General features: G+C 48.9%; 1 protein-coding gene across 7 annotated transcripts in view; it reads right to left on the reverse strand.

Annotated features, from left to right (window-relative positions):
* Positions 1–13396, reverse strand: part of LOC119456324 (uncharacterized) — an 87095-nt gene that overhangs the window by 19859 nt on the left and 53840 nt on the right. For all 7 annotated transcript variants that reach the window (XM_049669738.1, XM_049669742.1, XM_049669737.1 and 4 more), the window contains one exon: positions 7306–7567. In XM_049669738.1, coding sequence (XP_049525695.1) covers positions 7306–7567 — 262 coding nt within the window. The remainder of the gene's footprint in view (positions 1–7305; positions 7568–13396) is intronic.

Below are 13396 nucleotides of genomic sequence, written 5' to 3' on the forward strand. Positions count from 1 at the left end.
TACGCAAAAAATAAACGTACGATCTGGAAAAACATACGATCCAAATCCAGTAAAAATTGAAGCTGACAAGCGCATATTGAGGTGCAAGGGCAGAAAACATTTATTTCTTGCAAAACATAGTTACAGTCGAATCTCTTAATTCGAACTGACGCTGTGGTCCCGTCGAAGTTATGTATATTCCAATGGGCGAGAACGCTCGGTAATTCGAACGCGAAAGCATTTGCGACGGTTAATTCGAACATAACCGCGCACCGACAATGCTCTCAGCAGAATCACATGGCGGCGCTTCCGACTGGCAATGCTCCGATACCGCCATAAAGCAAAAGCTTAGGAGAGACCTCTCAACGCCGCGCGGAGAAATAAAAACGAAAGAAAAAAATAGCGCGGCGAAAATTTCCTCTCTCAAATGGCAAGGTCGCCGTTTCAGCGTCGCGCCGAAACACGCGTGTACGTGCCGACGTCTCAGGCAACGCTGCGGCTGCGGCGCAGAGGGACGCAACGCGGAGGCCCAGTCCGACGAAACTGCCCATGCCGGCTAACACTCGCTTCAACGACAGAAAACGAAACTTCGGGGAGCGGGCAAAGCTGGCGTCGGGCCGGCGGGCACGCACGGAGACAGTCGAAGGTGAGGGAGCTAAGAGGGAGTTGTGAGGGAGAGCGAGGGGAGCCACCGAAGCGACGGCGTTGCAGAGGCCAAATGCGCTTCGCTGCCGCCCTCCTCCCTCACCTTCGACGGTCTCCGCGTGCGCGTCGTCGTGCCGGCGCGGCCCGCTCCCTGAAGTTTGGTTCACTGCCGTTATCGGGATGCTAGAGAGAGAGAGAGAGAGAGAGAGATTGTGGTTGTGAAGAGGAAAAGGTGCTATCGGGATGCGAGCGCTGGCCGGCGTGGGCAGTTTCGTAGCCGTCGCTCGCTATGTGCTTTCGCGCCGTGATATTTCACGACTCGCACCGTTCGTACGTAGCGCTATGGTGCACATGCAAATACATCAAACTTAAGTCCTACTTTTAATTCGAACAAATTTTCGGGCCCCTTCGAGTTCGAATTACCGAGATTTGACTATTTTCTGCTGGTGCGTCACACGCTTGGACAGGAACAACAACTTTTGTGCACATTGCAGACCCTTGTCCGCATTTTCGTTGTCTTTCATGCGAAAGGAGCTTTTCAAGGCTTCCAGGCCAGCAAGGGCTTCGGCGAAGATAGCCGGTGGGCGCAAGCCTTCGTTCTCGCCGCCGTCTTCAGGCGCCTCGTCCGCCACCACCTCCGCTACGATCTCGGCGAGTCGTAGCGCCGAGTCCACTGGGTAAGCGCACTGCGGGTCGCTGGGGACAGCCCTCTTTGGCTTACGTTTAGTGCATCGTAGGCACCAAAATCGGAAATTTCAACTGCGTGCCATGGTGGCGTTTCGAAGGCGGCGTGTTGTGGCCCCGTCCCACTCTGCCGTAGCCTTCGCAGTGCAAGGCATTGAAGAAGGAAGGGGGAGCACAGCAGGGGCTGTGTTTGATTGACAATAACTACACTTCTGCTGAACGCATTGAAGTACTTTTTGCGGCGAAGTATTTCTGAAATAGTCTTTTAACCTCAAATGTCTTTCTCCACTTCGATAAAAAGTGGTTCAGGGCCCCTTTAACATTGTGAGAATACGTTGCCGAGATACAGACAAGGCTCCTGCAAATATGTGAGCCAACTACAGTAGACTTCCGGTAATTCCACCCCGACGGGACCTACGAAATTGATAACGATAAAATTATCCATCGGCTCGAACTAAACATGTAGAAAAAATCTCAAAACACATCGCCGATTCATTTGGCAGTATTTGCCCTATTCAAACACACCCCCACTTTCTGTGTGTCCAAAGCAGAAAACTAATGTATAAATAACAGTAAAGCTCCCAAACAAAGTAGAAATCTAATGCGCACCCAATTTTCTGGCAAGAAAAATTGACAAGGGTCTATGTGTTGCCTGCCCATTGGCGGCAACTCGCCAATGTCGGCTTTCAATCAGTTTGCACCATGGCCAGTTCCAGTATAACTGAACGTCCTGTGCATACACCCAAAATCAATGGATCCCTCGAGGTTCTTGCAACATGGCAGAGTGGCGAACGCTGGATGACAGACCTATTTGCTTCAGTTGTCGCCGCGTTGGTCACGTCGCCCGATAATGTCGCAACCACTGGCCCTAGCTGCCGTTCTCGAACAGCCCTCATCCAGATGGTAGTTTTCGCCATTTCCAGCTGCAAGCAGAGCTGAACCTGCTTGCAGCTGGAAACATCTTTCGCGACATCTTGGCCACTCAACATTCCACTGATGGTATGACCACATGGCACCGTCGTTCACAGTCGCCGAGCAGTCACCAGTCCCGTTCGCCGCAAAGTCCCCTGTCGTCCAGGTCACCCCAGTCCAGCCGCCAGTCGCCGTCTTTCCAACCTGGGCGCATACCTCCGAAAAACTAGAAGATGCAGCTCCCGGAGGTGACACTGCATTACCCACGTCTCCGCCAAAGCTTCTCGCCCTGCTGACCAGACAATATACTCTATGCACAAGTTGACGGTGTATATGTCCCGGCGCTCATATCTTGGTAATGAGCACCCATCTTCGTTGTTGCCTGAAGAGAGTCCTTACACTTGCCGCATCCCGTGTTATCAGGGTCGCTGATGAAGCAATGCCCATTATCCTTGGCATGTGTACTGCCCGAATAACTGCTGTTGGTTTCAACACTTCCGTTTCATTTACTGTTCTTGAACGGAGTTCCCATGACTAGATCTTTGGCATACTTTTTATTGGACAATTCAGCACTGAGTGACTGCGCTGCTGGCCTCCAAAATCAGTTGAGCCTTGTTTATGTTCTCTAGACTTCGTACGGTTGCCACCTCAAGCCGCCATGTATATACCTATGACGTGCTTCCCATCTGTTCCTGACAGTGACTATGTGCTGACTCCTAATGTAAATGTTCTCCTGCTACGTACAGTTGCTATTATTCATACAATTGTGACTACTGCCGAAAGCCGCGCATTCCTTGCCGTTTTAAACTTTGGTTCATGTACGCAAGTTATCCCGGAAGCCATGTTGCTAGGCACCGCTTCACCAATCTATGATACTGCCATCTCTGTATTGGATGTTCTGTCGTACTTTGCAGCCGCCTGCTGCCCGATCAGTTCCACCAACGTCCCATCCTGACATTTTCAAATACGATCGCTCATGACCTGCTTCCCGAAAAGGCTGCGGACCTCTGTCGCGTCCTGGTGTCTTATTGCGATATCCTTGACTTTTGAGGATCGCCCGCTGGGACAGACTTCCGTTGTGACCCCAAGATTGACACCGGTGATGCTAGTCCTATCTGCCGACGTCCCTATTGAGTATCCCACGCAGAACGCCACGTTATCCAAACTGAAGTCGACAAGATGATAACCAAAAGTGTAACAGCCCTCTTCGAGTGCTAGGGCATCGCCAGTTGTCTTGATCAAGAAGAAGGATGGCAGCTGGCAATATTCTGTCGACTACCGTCAACTGAACAAGAACAAGAGCGAATTGATGACGCTCTCGATTGCTTTCACGGCTCCAAATACTTGTCTTCAATCCAGTTATTGGCAGATTTTGGTCGATGAAATGGACTGTGAAAAGACCGCATTCATTGAACCAGACGGCCTATACCATTTTAAGGTTATGCCTTTCGGACTTTGGAATGCCCCAGCAACTTTCGAAAGAATGATGGACTCTCTCCTTCGGGGCTATAAGTGGTCCATCTCCCTATGTTATCTGGACGATATCGTATTTTCCCTTATGTTTGACAGCCACCTCAGTTGCTTGGCCGCTATTCTTGAAGTCTTTAGGGAGGCTGGCCTTCAACTTAACTCTTCTAAGTGCCATTTTGGACACAGCGAAGTCAAAGTTCTTGGCCACTTTGTCAGTGCTGCCGGTATACATCCTGATCCTGCTAAGATAAACACAGCCAAGAACTTTCCTGTACCCTGCTCAGCAAAAGATGTGTGCAGCTTCATTGGCTTATGTTCCTATTTTCATCGGTTTGCTGAAAATTTTGCGGATAACGCCTGGCCGCTGACTGACCTTCTCAAAAAGGACACTGCGTTCTTTCGGGGCCGTGAACAAGCCGGCGCCTTCTACACCCTCATCCGCTTGTTGACAACGCCTCTGCTATTAGGCCACTTTGATTCATCTGCACCAACTCAATTTCGCCATGGCATAGGTGCTGTCCTCGCCCAACAGCAAAACGGAGACAAGCGTGTCATTGCCTATGCTAGTCGGCTCTTGTCCCCTTCAGAGAGCAATTTTTCTATCACCAAGCGCGAGTGTCTCGCTCTGGTGTGGGCAGTGGCTAAATTTTACCCTTACTTGTTTGGCCGTTCATTTTCTGTCATCACGGATCACCATACCCTGTGCTGGCTATCGTCACTGAAAGACCTGACTGGTCACCTTGGTCGCTGGGCACTCAGACTCCAGGAATATTCTTTCGTTGTGATGTACAAGTCCGGCCTCTTACACCTGGACGCCGGCTGCTTGTCTCGTCACCCCGTCGATCCTCCTGACAAAGACAACCAGGATGCTGACACTTCCCTTCTGGCAATTTCTCACTTTCGTGACATCTTTACTGAGCAGCGAAAGGACGACTCTCTATGGTCAATCATCGAGCACTTGACTTCTGGCCACTCAGATCACTCAATCAGGATGTTTGTTTTCCGCAATGACATTCTTTACCGATGCAACATGAGCTCTCACGGACCAGATTTGCTGCTAGATGTCCCTCGTCACCTCCGTTCTACTGTTCTTGCTGAGCTCCACGACGCACCTCCTGCTGGACATCTTGGCATCTCCCGCACTTACGACAGAGTGACGTCGAGTCTTCTGGCCAGGCCTGTACCGCTCTGTGTGATGTTACATTGCGGCTTGTGACGTCTGCCAATGGCGAAAGAGGCCATGTGCGCAACCTGCTGGCCACCTTCCTCCAATCGATGTTCCCAAGGAGCCTTTCTTCCATGTCAGCATGGACCCTCTTGGCCCCTTTCCCACATCCATAAAAGGGTACAAATGGAGAGCCGTTACAACAGACTATGCGACTCGCTATGCTATTACACGTGACCTGCCCACCAGCTGTGCTGCAGATGTAGCACACTTTTTACTTCAGAACGCGATTCTTCAACATGGTGCGACGAGGCAGCTGCTGACAAATCGTGGCCGCTACTTCCAGTCCCAAATTGTCGAAGTCATACATCGTTCCTGCTCCACCGAACACAAGCTCACAACCATATATCACCCACAAATGAACGGACTGACAGAATGACTAAATCGTACCCTTACAGATATATCTATGTACGTTTCAGCAGACCATCGCGATTGGGACAACACTTTGGCCAACTTTACGTATGTGTACAATTCGTCATGTAGAGTAAAAGGGTTAATGTGCAGAACTGTTCTTGATACCACACGCTTTTGAAGTTTGGAACGTTTTGAGCTCTGCGGTGTGAAAGGATTTTTATGCCCAATATAAAGATATCAGTGAAAATGAAAAATATTCGGGACCCATTTTGCGACCCATTAACTCTGCAACAAAATAGGGACAAATAGCAGATGACAAGCACAACTCTCAACTAGTTTGTTCCAAAAAAAAAAAAACTGACACTTAGTACAGTGGAATCTCGATGATACGATCACGGTTAATACGAATTTCCGGATGATACGAATTTTTCTGCGGTCCCAGCCGAGCCCTGTTACTTTGCAACGTGTTAGAAAACGGTTGTTACGAATCGATTTTCGACCCGCATCGGTTGATACGAATAAACGCCGTCCCACCCACGGCCGCGAAAGAGAAAAGCGCGCAGTCACGAGCTTTCTCCCTTTCTCTTTTGGTGTGGACGCGACGCCGGACAGCGCGTAGGCCGCGACTGGGCGCGAAGAGTTCGAAGCGGTGGCACTTTTGTGCTTTTCCTGCTTTTCCGCGTGACATCGGACGGAGTGGCTGCCGTGCTTCGGGCCGCGTTCTTTGAGTTTGCACCATTTTGCCTAGTCGCAGTGAGCTACGTCTACCGAGATACGATCTCGGCTGATTCGCGCGGACGTACGCCGAGGCGTGGGAGCCTCCGTTGGCGCGTCTTCCGTCGGCTGCGTTATCGGTGCCGATGGCACAGGGCGATAGTCGGTTTCGCTGCTGGAGTCACACGGTGCAAGATAGCGCGGCACGTAATTCACGGTGCAAGGTTGCGCTCGTTCAGTCCAGTGCTCCTCCGCTTCTCCCGCTAATCGCCATATTTTTCTTGTTGTAGGAGCACTTCCGTATTCCGAAGGCGTGCTTTGTCCAAAGTTTATTCGCCATCGTCGCTCCATCACTAACCTGGGAGCTCTCAGTAATCCGAATTCTGTGTGTCAAGTGAAGACGCCGGCGTGGTTTACGAAGCAGACAACTGCGGTTGCAATCTTGCCCCTGCCAGAGCAGCAACACACTGGAGAGACGGACGCCTTTCAGCAGGGCAGCCAATCGGAGGCCCGCTTTCATCGGAGGGCCCGTGTGACTACCAATCTCAGACCCACGCTTCTTTTGTGTTTGTGCGTTTGTTACAAGATGGCGACGACGGACGAATTGAGAAGCAGAATGGCGAAACTTTGAGCTTTCGAACGATACCAAGATGGCGGCGCTCGGTGGCGGGAAATACGAGATATGGCTCCGTGAACTGCGGTGATTTTGCGCGATTTAAAGCTGTTTTCTCGCCCTGCGCACTGACGAATTAAACTTTTTCGGGCACTTTTAGTGCGTTTTCAGCCAAACCATTTTGATGCAGCGTAGATTAGGCGTTGCAGATACCCAAACGCGTGGTTTTCAAAAATCTATTTTTCTCACGATTTTCGCGATCTGATCCCCGCGTCCCCCTTTAATTTAGCTAGCTTTAATTGTGTTTCGATGATACGAATTTCGGCTAATACGAATATTTTTCGTGACCCCGTGAGATTCGTATCATCGAGATTCCACTGTACTTCATCATCAGATGACCAGGGTGGTGGTGGAATTGAAAACCACAGGGAGAACCGAAGGAAAAGAAACGCTATCAACCCTTGAATAGGAAGAAGTTACAAAATGGTTAGCTAACTTCAATGGGCGCCACGACACATGCCGCACAAGAAGACAAATTCTTTATCTGACAATGTGATGAAGGACTGACCGACATATGCATCTCCCATGTTTGCTCTTTGGTCACCAGTCGCAGTTGGTTGCAATATTTATCAGTTGCTAGCGCCACACACATTTGAACACCTTATAACCTTCCGGACGGTATTAGGTTGTAGACTGAGGAGATGCTCACCCTGCCTCTTGACCTTCTGCTCAACTGGAGGCTCCGGCTTGGGCCTCGGCTCAATGGAAAGTGCGTGCAGCTTCTCATCTGGCTCTGAACGAGGCAGTGGAGAACGGAGCACAGCAGGCGACCGTGCCTGCAGCCAGCCATGTCCTTCTTCCTCTTCTTCAGCCTCTCCATTCATGTCCCCATTGATGGTGGCCACTACCTGAGGCCTCTCGTCTTCCTCCTCATCCGAGGTGGAGCAGCTGCTCCTCATCTCCTGGTTCACCTGCACAAGTATCAACTGCTTGTCACAGCAGAAGCAGCAGTGTTCCTGCTCTCTGCTGCTGTGGCACAAAAGACTGCACATTAAAGCATACCTGCAAAGTTCCAGACTTGATAATTAGGGATACTGCGAGCGAGGGGGGGGGGAGGGGGTGTTATAGGAAGCAAGCAAAAAGAAAAATGGCAACCTTGGCTCCGTTCATTTGGATGCATTTGAACCTGAATACATTTATTATATTTAACCCAGTGAACCTTCCCTACAAAAAACGATAATTGTAATCATGAGAAACGCAATGTATTCACAACATCAAAATGCAATGCAGCCAGACTGTGTAGCAGTGAACGCTCTAGCAGATAAGGCAAATAAATAAGCTGTGCCATTGTCACCAGCTTGTGCCAATGGCACAGTTTTCTTGAACGGTGCTGCAGAAAAGGCTGCAGAGAAACACAGCTTTAGGTATTGCCTTTGAGACAATGCAACACACACTAAAGGGAGCGGTATGAAGATTATACAAGGTGCTATCGAAAAGTTCCGGGAATTTGAAAAGTGTGGGCACAAAGTAGTACACATTTCCGCCGCTAGATGCCGCTAGCAGTATGCCTTGCGGATCAGTGTGCTGAATCACTTGCATCTAAGAAGTATTGCTTTGCGAAGTGTTTTGCTACGCAATGTTTCACTGACTTGGCGCTGACTTGGCACATTTCTTAGCAACCAATATGGCAGACTTAAAGGAGCAAAGGATTTGCATCAAGTTCTGTTTTAAACTTTGCAAAACTGCGGCAGAAACTCGTCATATGCTAGAGGACGCTTTTGTAGTCAATGCCATGAGCCAAAGTAGGACGTTTTTATCGCATAAATGCTTCTAAGAGGGTCGAGTGTGTGTTGGGGACAAACGTTCTGGACGCCCATCAACAAGCACAACTCCAAATACAATAGCGGAAAACAGTGGAATCGTCCATCGATGTTACGATCACATTTGAGCGCTTTTACAGTGATAATAACTGTTGTCGAAAGGCTATCCTTGGAAATTGCAGGCTAACTATAAAGGATGTCTGCGACATTGTAGGACAATCATACGGCAAAGTTCAGTGAATTTTGTCTGATGTTTTGAACATGAGGCGCATTTCTACAAAATTCGTGCCAAGGCGGCTCAGTGACGAACAGAAGCTGTACCGTGTTTCTGTCTGTACGGAGCTTAAGCAACAAGGCAGAGACAATCCCACATTCCTCTCCAGTGGAATAACTGGGGATAAGACATGGGTTTATACAATCCTAAAACCAAACAGCAGTCGTCGCAATGGAAATCGCCAAATTCCCCGCGGCCAAAAAAGGCACGTCAAGTTCGGGGCAATGTGAAGTCCATGCTCTTTTTTTTTTACCTACATAGAATTGTCCACAAGGAATTCGTACCTCCTGGACAAACTGTGAATAGCGAGCTTCACTGTGACATTTTGAGGCGTTTAAGAGAGCATTCGTCACAAATGTCCGGAGAAGTGGAAGAACAACTAGCTACTTCATCACGACAACGCGCCTGCTCACACATCACTCGTTGTTCGACAGTTTCTGACTTCCAAACAAATCACAGTACTTCTGCTCCCACCCTATTCACCTGACCTCGCCCCTTGCAACTTGTTCCCAAAGTTGAAGTTGAGGCTGAAAGGACGTCGGTTTCACACTGCTGAAGAGATCCAGGCGGAATTGCAGGCGGTCCTCAAAACACTGTCGCTTGGAAAGTTCCACAAATACATGGAATCGTGGCAGAAACACTAGGATTGATGCATACATGCTCAAGGGGACTACTTTGAAGGAGACAGTGCTGATTAGGCGTTATGGTGAACACAATTTTTTTATGACTGAATTCCCGGAACCTTTGGGTAGCACCTCGTAGTCTAGTTAACAAATATTAAGTCAATGTGGAATGTTAAAATACCATTCCAGGATCCTCGCAGCATTTGTTTCGCGCCAAGAAAAGACAATTTCTCATAAAATCGCGTCTGAAGGGTCCACATACCTTTAGTGCAATTCAAATCGTCCGCCCCCGAGCAGGGAGTAGCGACATTGCATACACCATCACCACCCTTTACAGCCGTCGGGGAAAAAAAGGGTACCGAACAGACGGCGCTAACATTAATCTTGCATGAAACGCAAACATGCGACCACGGAGAAACTGAGCCAAGACAGAGCGTAGGATAGGATTCACCGTTGCAGCTGCTCTTGGTCAAGTGGCGTGAACCGTTTGGGCATTCCGTTACGTCACATGGGCATGGAATTCTCAGCTACTTGCAGTTTGTGCAAGTTTCACGTGCCAGCAAAACCAGCACAGCACTACACGATAACAAAACTACAGAAACGTGAAAGCACGGGCGGCGAGGTGTCAAGAAAATGAAACCTTTCAACCGCCCGCATTATTGTCTAGGGTAACGTCAATGAGTTCTTATCTCTAAATATCGAATAGAACTGAACAAGTAGCACTTTCTTCCATCTTCAAATGCAATGTAATGACCTTTTTATAACGAGTGGTTGAGTACTAGTGACAGAATTATAATGAGGAGTGCCTACATCATCGGGCTAGTACTTGAATTTCTCGGGCGAGTCTCCCAAATAGTGTCCTGCATTTCCCTGAATTTCTTGATTGCTAGAGCCTTGTTCCCAATATTATTGACACTTTAGACATTCTCGGGCATTAATCTATCATTTCAGCTTGACTTAGCATCTGCATTTAGTGCCCCTTCAAGGAATGCTTGCATATTCAACGAACTTGGCAGAACTGTCCTAGGACGACATCCTTTGGAGTGCCAAGGAGAGGCCGCTGAGTTAAATGCGATTGCATGCGACGCTGCCCTGTATTTCCCTGGTATTTTCCCTGGTATTTTCGAAGACAAGAGTTGATTTTGAGATATCCAGAGTCTCGCACAAATATTTTTTGAGATAAGGTGTGAAAAACACGTGGATTTACACCATGGCCAGAAACTTTTTTACCAATATTTGCCGATATTTCTAGATATCAGAGTTGGAGTTAAGGATTACTGTACTTCCAGGTCATGAATGGCATGTGCGTTATCCACATGGCATAGCATGCTTGCAAGGTAAATTGTGAGCGTGGACATGAAAATCTTTATCTAGGGATAAGATAAGCCCCAAAAGGTTCACACTATTTTGGGTTCAATCTTTATTCGAAATAACAAGTAAACAGGAGTACCACAACTGAGAGTGAAATGATGCCACATGGTGGCAAGAGTATATCAGTGCGCACGCAGTTTAAAGTCCCTTCAATATTGTGCAGCATGATGCACTGCGAGGCCATGCTAGTACAGTAGAACCCTGCTGATATGTTGTTTACGAGACCGTAAAAAGAAAACGCAAGAGCTGGGAAACGCAAGAGCCAAGAAATAGGAAAAATCGAGAAATGAGAGTAGTGTTGAATTGCACACAATATTATTTTAATTCTTACATGTGAAAAAAAGTCGTAGTTTCGCCCGAAAGCCGAAGCATAGATTGCGATAGCAAATTAGTAGACAGCTATGGGCACCGGGCGGCCATCGTAAGGTGCCAGTGGCGCGCCGGCAATATGCTGGCAAACAGCGCCGCGAATGGCAGCTGTCAGAGCACTGGCATGTGAAGCAGACGACGGGACGAAGGCGCTCGGTGCTTCCAGTGATTTGGCACTGCGGGTTTTAAGGGCCGACGCACTGGAAAACGCATTTTCCTGTGTCTGCTTTTGAGAAAGGTCATCACTTGTACGACGCAGACCACATTGGTGGCATCAGGTAGTATATAAAGCAGAAAACGAGCGCAAATTGCGATGCAAATGCACCACGCGAACGGAGCTCACCGCGGCAAGCTAAGACGTGGAACTCCAGCAGTTATATTCCAGATGTTATTTTGCTTTGCGCTTTAACATTACCGCGTATTTAATCATGGAAATATGCAAATAACACAAGAATTATGGCCATAAAAAAAAGGAGACATAAGTCATCCTTATTCTGTTTCTTGAGCTGCGTCACCGATTACACATGTGTCAGTAAGTTCCTGTTCTTTGTCCGTTGTAGTTCTTTTATCTTTGCGATGCTTCCCCATTCTTAATTGCTTATAAACTAGCCCAATCTTCAGTCATGGCCCATTTTATATAGCTTAGCGCGACCCGTCGCTGGCGGCGAGTATGAACACGCCACTGCGTTGGCATTCGCCGTCGATGCACAGCACAGTCGTGTGCCGGACGCAACCAGAGTTGGGAATTGCTAGGAAGGAAATGAACATTAAAGGAAGACTGATACACTGATAAGACGGCAAAATGACTACAAATGTGAGTTCGCCTTCGGTGCCCAAGCTCCGGAGCCGTTACACTACGGAGGCAAAGACAGGCAAGTGGGACATGAAGCTCTTGCGTATGAACAGCTCTCTTATTAACGTTAGAACAACTAGACCGTAGCAAATCAGCGTCGGAAATGTACAGTGCCCAGCGATTGAAGCGCTGGCAGCGCGCGGCTGCCGCCGTTTTTTTTTTTTTTCTTTTCGTGCCACAGGTGAGCACTGTGGGACCAAATGCAGTCATAATGCGTTACGAAGGTTCTCGCTTTCACTCTACACCACAATGCACCAGTTTGGTGTCCCCAGCACTTACAGTCAGTGCAAAAAGCGCTGGCGACCATGCGATTCGAGTACGTATCGCGTTTCAATTGCTGAGCGCTGAACGCGCTGTTGCCTACAAACCGCACATAAACAGACTTTCCGCCTGAAAATGCGATGCTGCGATGAACAACGGTTAAATTGAATGGCCTAACCAGCTTCAGTCATGTTTCAGTAACTGTTGGTGCACCCAAAAACGCAACATGTTTGATCAGACTTGGTTTCATGGCAGCGCCTGCTGCGCGTGGCCCGGCCGCCACATGCCATTACATTCGCGGCGCCACCGGTCCAAATTCATCCCGCGCCCGGTGCCTATATAAAGTAAGGATAGTAGTTTTATCGCCCGTATAAAAACTTGTAAACATTTGCTTATTAACTACATTAACAAGCAAACATAACACATCACACTCGATGAGTGCAGACACGCGCTGTCAAACGCTGGCGTGAAGGAGCGCCGCTGCAGCAGCGAGCGAAGTGACCTTCGTGCTGTTGTCTGTAGCTTGAACGCAAACTCAGCGCGCACACAAGCTACGAGTATATCAGTGAGCACAGACAGCACGCACAAAGCTACGAGCCGCCGATGCACCTGCACTGCCTAGACACTGCTCCCAACACAGATCGCTTTCAAGATATGGCCCAAGCGACCGCGCGCCGCCCCGCAGTACGCAGTTGATGCCAGAGTACAACGCCGCTCGCTATCCCTCGCTCGCCGGTGCCTCAAGCGCAATGGAAGAAGGCACGCTTTCTCCCCGCTTTTCTTTCTTGCGCACCCGAGATTTAGCCCGCGGTCGTCAGGCTCCCCTCGCATACTTTCACTTGCGCGGCGACGGCGTTATCGCCCTTGGACTTTATACAGAACATCTATATATGCGCCAAAACCAATTTTAAGGCCACAATGAGTCATAGACAGCATCTTTTGATAGCAAATATGGATCTCAAAGGCCATGCTTTTGCAGGCGGAAACCAAAAATAGGTGTCACAAGGTGTCGCCCCGGCACTTAGGGCGGCAGATCCCATCATCAAGCCACCAAGCCAAGCAACATGAGAAGTCAAAATGGCCGCTCGGGCCGGCGCGGGGTGGCAGTTCACGTGTGAAGCAGAAACGGTCCCACAGTTGCGACGCAACAGCGGGGTTACCAATGCATTGGGTTCTACAGGATCTCTGCCGGGACCAACCGAAAATGACGTAACAGCCGGGAAAACGCA

The sequence above is a fragment of the Dermacentor silvarum genome, chromosome 6 (assembly GCF_013339745.2).
Source record: "Dermacentor silvarum isolate Dsil-2018 chromosome 6, BIME_Dsil_1.4, whole genome shotgun sequence".
NCBI classification, from domain to species: domain Eukaryota; kingdom Metazoa; phylum Arthropoda; class Arachnida; order Ixodida; family Ixodidae; genus Dermacentor; species Dermacentor silvarum.